Raw genomic sequence first — 8408 nt, 5'->3', positions numbered from 1 at the left:
CAGAGTTCTCCCAAACCTCTCAAGGGGTAAGAGCTAGGCATAAATAGTCTCTAAGGACAGACACACTTCAGGAGGATGAGAAAGGAAGTGATGAGAACCACACCTCCTGATCAACATACGTGTATGCCAAATGTCAGACTAAATCCAAAGAAAATACATCAGCAAAGTGAAGGGGTCGCCTACACTACTCCAATCATTATAATCAAGGCGGTATTTCCATCAGCTCTCTTCCCAGCCATACATTTTCAATGAAGGACAGGATCACTAAGCTAAGAAAAGCTGCAGTGCCGTGGGATGGACCCTTGCTCTTGGTCTTATATTATAAAGGACCGGAAGATGCAGTGTAACCCAAGGAAGTGTTCTGACACTCTGACGTTTTCTACCGCTGGTCACAGAGCTTTGCGAATACCTAGTCGTGGGCTGTATGACCAGAGGGTTTGGAATTAGGAAAGCCTACAGACGGTTACAGCTCTGCCCACAGTAGAGATGGCCTCAGTGACTCTGCCCTTGAGTAGAAGTCAAAGTGGGCAAAACATTAACAGAGAGTCTGGGCGGGAACACCAACCACCCAGAACAGACAGGGTCTATAAGCACTTCCCTGGCCTTGTGCCTCTGGTGACTGTTGCTAACAATCAAAGCTTTTCACTGGGTTTTTGTTGTATTTGAGAGAGAGAGAAATTCTTTCTTTTGGTGAAATACCAGCTGATGGTGGGAGGCTAGGCAAGTCCAGTTCATCATTGCCCTTGGGGAAGACTACGAGGACGAAAATAGGGCAGATGTCTTCTCATCGCCGACAAAGGCAAGAAAGGAATTTGCCCAAAGAATTAGGAATCCTTCTTCCCTGGAAGTCCCACCTCAATATGGTGGTATTTGCACACTGAGACTGTCCTCAAGAGAGGAAGCAAGGCCTAGAGTGTAGGGGTGGGGCGAGGAGGTCCTCTGGGCCCAGCAGGTGTGTCTGCAGTGTTTGGTGTAGCCTGTAGAGGACACGTTGCTACAGGAAAAACCTGCTTTCTCTAAGCTCCTTAAACCTTAGGGGACACGATATTTACTGCCAAAATTCTGTAGGTAATTTTGCTTGTAGGTTTCTAAACTGTATCTACTAAACATGTGTTCACACTGAAACAGGGTATTTTAATAGGAATGTGGGAGACACACCAAGTGCCTGGAAACTTCAGAAGGCTTGCCCGTGTGGGAAGAGCCAGGTAGCTGTTTTTACTAGCAAAAGAGTCGGACTCAACACATCATCTAGACAGCCACGAATCTGAAGGTTTAGGCTAGGAAGTCTGTAAGATGGCCGTTTCCCCATCTCACCTCACAGCCTTTTCTGCTCAGGGTCTTCTGGGTCATCAATGGCTGCCATGTAGTGGCTTACTGTCACTAAATCACGTGCCTTTTCCCTCTGCCACACAGGGAAGAGGCCACTGGGTTCTAGAGGAATCTTTGCGAGCTGACTGTGAGTTCTGATGTTCTCTAATGCATTATATTTTCAAGGCCAGATGTGCACCACCAGCTAGCAAGTGTTACTAGCATACGTAAAGTCCCCAATGCTTCCCGTTGCTTTCAGGACAGATTGATCCGAATTTGTCCTTAAAAACCTAATCTCTTCTGATTGCCACTCTTTATTGCTTAGTCCTCCTAGTCGCAATCAATGGAGATTCAAGCATTAACCACTCTTTCTGGCCTCTTTGCCTTCATGGTCAATATGTCTGTGGGCCAGCAAAATATTTTCCTTCTTGTCTGCTGCTCCTCCATCAAATCTTGAAGCATCTGCCAGGTTAGGACTATGTGCTAATCTACCCTGCACAGTGTAGACACATACACACAAAGACATCCTACCCATGCACACAGACAGGATCACACAGCAGTGTAGACACATGCACACATAGATATTCTACCCACGCATGCAGACAGGATCACACAGCAGTGTAGACACATGCACACATAGACATCCTACCCATGCACAAACATATGCAGTCAAGGAGACATACACAGGCATACTGGCTCACAGACCAAAACATGCGGATATCACAGATACACAGCCACACATGTATACAAATGTAGTCACACATATATGTGCTCTTAGATACAGACACATATCCACACAGGCACATACATGCTCACAAGTACACACTTCATAGATACACACAGACAAACATACTTTTTCTATTTGTCTACCTGTCTCTCTGTGTGTTTTTCTCTCCTCTCTCCCACCCTCACTCTCTCTCATACACACACACACATACACACACACACACCAGACACAACTCTGTTCATTCAGTCACATAGACAGATACATCAATTATACAGCCATAAGACACACAGTCACCACACATATGATATACATTCAGACACATCATCACACGCATACACTCACAGACACACAGATGCACATAGATGCACACATAACATTCCACACATACACTCACAGACACGCAGTTATGTGCAGGTTCACACACAAATACAGACTACCAATATATGCACACACAAAAGACATGCTTAGACACACACAGAAGACATGTACTTACACACATATGCAAACACACATTCAGACACACACACCCATGCATTTACAGCCACAATTACAGTTTCTGCTGTTCCAATGACTCATTCCTGATTGTTTCAAAGCCCTTGTCAACCCTCTAACAGGAAGCAGTGTCTTTTCTGGCCTTGGTTCACACCTCTAGGTGTGGCCTTTAAGAGCGAATAGGCTACAAATTCAGCCCTCACTGCTCAACTCCCCATACGTGAAGGGTCATCTAAATCCGAGGTCATGCTGGGAACTTGTGTGCAAGCATGAAGGGTCCTGATGTGTCTGCAAGGACATAGAAGCCCCAGACAGAGGGCCTCTCTTTAAACTTAGCAAATCCAACTTCTCAGGGAAATGTCAGTTACATTCAGAGCATCCCATGACAGTAGAAAATTGCATAGCTAGACACATAACTTAGACCTTTCTCAGTAAATCCCATCTGCTACTGGGCTTCCTTTTACTGTGAGAAGGTAGGAATCTGGATCAATAAGTCAGTGAGTCTGTGCTTTCTGACATACGTAAAGAGAAAACCAGACCCACGTCCCTAGTTGCTTGGAGGAGACGCGAGGAGTAGCCTTGGCTCCAAGCTGTGAACACCTTAGCTGTATAACACGACCAAAATGGTTAACTACGACATGTTCCCCGTGGTGGACAGACAGACAGATACAACTGAAAACAAAGTGACTGATAGCTAACTACAGAGGAGGAGGGAGCTTTGTCTGCCCTGGTGACATGGTCAAAGCCACTGTCTGGGCATGGAGGCCATAATTCCTGGAGTTATATGTCCCTGGTAAATTTCCTCAACTCTTGAAGCTTACAGCCTTGTGTGTACAGGGAGACATAAATGCAGACATGCTTGCTCTTACCACTTACATCACAAAAATAGTAAGAGAATTATCTGGCCACTGGTACTAGGTCTTGGTAAAAGTTAGTTATTACTATGATTCAAATGAGCTAATATATGAGCTACTGAACCCTTTTATGCTTTATTTCTTTTATTACAGGATCTTACAATTTATTTGACTCTCTCCACGTCAGAAATAGAACTCAGGACTGAATTAATCCTCCTTTACATTTTTTTAAGATTTAATTTGGATTGTGGGTGTGTGTGTGTGCGTGTGCATTTGTACACATTAGTGTAGGTGCCCACTGAGGGGAGAGGTATCAGATGAGGAGTTACTGGTAATCTTGAGTAACATGTGTTGTACCTGGAACCAAAACCAGTCCTCTGCAGGAACAGTGTGTGCTCTGAACTACTGTGCCACCTCTCTGGCCCCACAGTCTCCCTTTTTCTGATAATGCCTACTTTCGTCTGACATTATACAATGTGCTTGATGTACCTAAAACATTCCTGTACAATCATACTGTTCCCACTCTGTGTTCTCCCCAAAGGAGAGACGAGTGCTTGGGACAACCTGCTGGAGGAGTTTCTGTTTTTCTTCCTCGTGCATTGGTGTTGAAATCAGAAAACAACAGCAAGATGTTGCCAAAAAAAGTTAATATAACTTAATGTTCCTGTATAAAGAAGACAAGCCCTCACAACACTCTTCTGAAAACAGCAGCAGCAGAAGACAGAGTTCTGAGGGCCTGAGGTGGGTTAAACCCAGGCTCTAAGCTCAGCATCTGAGATGTACCTCCTTCATTGGAATCCATGGAGTAATGGGTGGGCTGAGGGGTTTCGAAGACATGATTTCACAAAGTGACTTTTACTGGCCTCAAACTCATGATCCTCCTGAGTGGTAGGACTTCAATCCCAGGCAGCCATGACCAGCTCTGTCTTTCAATAAAGTGCAGCTTAAAAGTCCTCCGTGAGGGTTCCCAGAAGGAACGGGAAACTTACTCTGAGCACACACAGACAGCAGTTAGCTAGCTCAGTGTGCATCAGGCTGAGACACGGGGATAGAGCAGAGGGCTTGTCCACAGCCTCCACTTTCTTTCTTTTTTTTTTTTTTTTTTTTTTTTTTGGTTTTTCGAGACAGGGTTTCTCTGTGGCTTTGGAACCTGTCCTGGAACTAGCTCTGTAGACCAGGCTGGTCTCGAACTCACAGAGATCCGCCTGCCTCTGCCTCCCGAGTACTGGGATTAAAGGCGTGCGCCACCATCGCCCGGCTTCCACTTTCATAATCATATTCTGGCGAGCTGAGTTCTCCCTGTGAAGCCCTGCCTCTGTGGGTCCTAAATTCTTTTGATGTCATGGTTGTCTTTGAAAATATGATGATGATGATGATGAATATTCCCAGAAAAAATGGTCAAGGGCATTGCACACGCATACACACACACACACACACACGCACACTCACACACATGCTGCTAGAATAACTTTCCCTTCACCTTTTCCTTATTTCCTGGGAATGAATCCCAGGGTTTTGCACATGCTGGCCAAATAATCAAACACTGTCTACAACCCTAGATAAGGGTCCCATGGGGTTGATTTGTAATGACCTTCAATAGCTTCATAACTAATAGCTGAATATAGCATTTTACCACCTTACTTTCCTTTTATAAGTTTTGTATTTAAAATTCTGGCTTTTAACCCTCCTGAAGATTTCAGGTAGGTCATGTGTTTTGAAATACTGTAGTCAAATTTTTGGTAGGTTTTCACTGAAACAATTTCTGGGGATTTTTTTTTGCTTTTCTGTTAAGAAAGCACAGTGGGCATTTGTGTATGCCTCCTTAGAAATGCTTTATTATAAATAATGCAGAAATAACGAAAGAGATGGTAAAGTTATACTAACCCACAGTAACTTTATCCTTATTTACTCTAACTTCAAATCAAACTGATCAGGAAGAAATAAGTAGGTACCCATGGATATTAGCTATGATGACAGAGGAGAGATTCTACAAACATGGAAATATATAATGTATATATAAAAGAAATTTTGGAAAGTTACTCTGTGGATAACTATATCCCTGCTACAACATTTAAAACTGGGGCAAAGAAATTCTGTAGAAACTTGGTGCAATAATTTGTTTTGGGAAAGTTTGGCAGTCTGCACAAGACTGCTCTGAAAGCCCCTACAGCTTTAGACTCATCCCCCTATTAAAGTTTAGAATGATCCAAACTTACCAATCTAGATTTTTTTTTTCCTGTGGGACCAATCATCACAGACCAAGAGAAGCTACGTTTATATATAATAATTTATTAGGGCTGCGTATCACTTACAATGTGTAATAAATTATAAAGGCCACACAGCATCTTCTGAAGTCTCCCATGCTCACTTTCTAGTGATGGCTACAGTATCTTTAGGACATTTAATTAGATTAGATGTTAGCATTAGTCAGAGAGTAAAAAACATTTAAAAAATTGTTCACAGTACTTCAGATTTATGGACAGCCCCACTATTTCAACATTGTGCAAACCTGTTTGAAATGTATACAAATCCTCTAGAAACATGTAGACAGTGGTGTGGGTTTTCCTGGGCTGGGCAAAGCACCCAGTCCCCTAACTTTAACACCAGGCGATACACTTTCTTAGGTATTGTAACAAATGCAAGCAGTCAATTACTGATCTTTAAAAATCTTGACTAATAAACAGCATTGAGGTTTAGCCACATTTTAAACATTCAGATTTTAAAAACTCAGTAAACCATTCAGGTATGTTATTCCTCCTCCTTCCTCCCTCTCCCTATCTGCTTTGACACATTTAAAAAAAAGAAAAAAGGAAAAGATAACAAAACAAAATAACAAACCAAACAACACCACCAAAAACCAAGTTCGGTTTTAGTTCAGTCTTAGGGCCTTGCCGGTGACCCTGGGTGCACTCTGCCAGTCCCGGTCTGTCTGTCACGTTCTGTTCCGTGCTTCCAGCCTCTCCTACCAGAGCAAAGCCAGTTCTTTCTGGCCGGGAGAGTTCTCAACGCCTGCTGAAGGCACTTTGCCCTCAGTCTGACAGCTCAGGGCTGCAAGGAGTTGGAGTCTTTGTAGCTGCTGTGCTCTGTCCCCTTCCATCCTCGGGGTCCTGATGGAAGAAGCGCTCAAGCGTATGCGCCCGCGGGACGCTGCTCTTGCCAGGGCTGGCAGGCTCGCTGGCTGGGTCTGTCTTTAAAGGTCCATTGGCAGATAAGCTCCCTGACCCATCTTGCTATGTTCAGTGCACCTTGATGGAATATTTCCGCAGTCTGAGAAACTGGAGAAGCTTGTCTTTGGTCCTCTTCTTCAGGGCCATGAGAGCTCGTGTTTTCTCCTCCAAGTCTTGATCAATGGCAAGAATGATCTTGGCCCGCTCCTCTGCCTTCTTGTCTCCAGAGTTCCTGAAGAGCCTCTGCAGGGACTGCTGGTCTATGTTCTCAAAGATGTTGCCCACAGCTTTCTTGCGAGAGGCCGTGTCAAAGTGGTAGCCGTGGATGGACGGGCTTACTCGGAGAGACGAAGACATGCTGGTGGCTTGGTGGCTTCTCTTTGCTTTCATCGATATAGGTCTTCCCCCAGTTCAGCTTGAGCGCTTCCAGGGAGTCTGTGTAAAATCATCCCTGGACTGCTATTTAAAGTGTGAACAAAGCTCCGGACTCAAATTACACTGGTGACGTCACGTTGATCCCAGGGAGGAAAAACCACAGAAAGTTAACAGTTGAGTTGCCAAATATCTAGCTCCGGATGTAGGAACGCCTTACAAAGCTGGAGAGCTGGCTATGGGCTTCCCTCTCGACAGCCCAGACAACAGGCGCGTCCTACAAACTGACTCTTCCTTCCAGAAGCTGAGGCCAGAAGAGACAAAAAAAGAGTACAGAGGCTCTAAATCTCCACCAACAACTGAAGCAAAGGAGCCCTGCCAAGCTCAAGGGAGTTTCAATTAGTCCAGAAGTTTAAAACTGCTCGCCAAACCCTGGCAGCTTAGGGCTGCCTGCCTTTGGGGCAGCCCTGTCAGGGGAAGGGCTACTTGTTGAGCTAGGCTGCAGAAGTCAGGGAGAATACTTTGGAGGACTTCCGGTTCTAGAGCCAAGATTTTTCTGACAGAACACTGACACGGCTCAGTCTGAAACCATGCGTCTCAAACTGCGTACAATTCTCCCCCAGGAAACTGCAGTTTAAACAGTAAATAGCAACCGGTGATAACTGTAGGTACTTGTGTGGGGATTGACAGCAACAGCTATCCAAAAGCAGGGAGCAGAAGCTAAAGGGACACTCTGAGTACTTAATGCCCATAAGAAAGGAGCTGACCTTCTGTTTTGAGGTTTATTTCGGAATCACTTAGCATAAGTAGGATAATGCTATCTTCATTAAGTGTTTTAATGTATTACTTTTGCTACCTACAAGACCCAGACAAGTATGGCTATGATACACTAAATGTTTCCTTCTCCTGGCTTGGAGACTTTTATGAAGCAGATCTCTACTGTACTTTCTGGTCCTCTAAGAAATCAGAATGAGTCTTTATTTATTTCCTACATAGTCAAGAAAGTCATACACCTGTTATCTCGCCTAGACAGCTGAGGCTGGGTGGCAAGCTTCAGGACAGAGCAAGTCACACAGAAATACCCTGCCTCAAAATTTAATTGATAACATAGAAATAAAATTACCATTTTACCTTAATAAAGTCTACATCCTACTAGGAGAAAGGAAAGGGGAATTCCTGAATCTCATTGTCATATGGTTGAAAGTAACGTCCCCCATGGATAAAATCGCCCCAGAGTTGGATGAGCCTGGAAGGGAAAGAAGAATGGGGTTTGTGGAGCCTAGAGGAGAGGGGTGTGTCTCAGCTAGGGTCACTATTGCAGTAATGAAACGCCATGACCAAAGCAAGTTGGGGAGGAAAGGGCTTATTCGGCTTATACCTCTACATCATGGTCGTCATCAAGGAAGTCAGGACAACAACTCAATGGGAGAGGGGACCTGGAGGCAGGAGCCGAGCAGAGGTCGGAGGTGCTGCTTACTGACTTGTTTT

At 44.5% G+C, this 8408-nt stretch overlaps 1 protein-coding gene across 1 annotated transcript; it reads right to left on the bottom strand.

The window, feature by feature from the left end:
• Positions 1–5642: 5642 nt before the first annotated feature.
• Tcim (transcriptional and immune response regulator) lies at positions 5643–7202 on the bottom strand. The gene has a single exon (XM_057752723.1). It carries the CDS (start codon positions 6936–6938, stop codon positions 6618–6620), a length of 321 nt encoding a protein of 106 aa, XP_057608706.1. The 5' UTR covers positions 6939–7202; the 3' UTR covers positions 5643–6617.
• Between the last annotated feature and the right edge of the window lie 1206 nt (positions 7203–8408).

Source organism: Chionomys nivalis, chromosome 20 (genome assembly GCF_950005125.1).
Source record: "Chionomys nivalis chromosome 20, mChiNiv1.1, whole genome shotgun sequence".
Taxonomy (NCBI): Eukaryota; Metazoa; Chordata; class Mammalia; order Rodentia; family Cricetidae; genus Chionomys; species Chionomys nivalis.
This window is presented reverse-complemented; position numbering and strand designations above follow the sequence as displayed.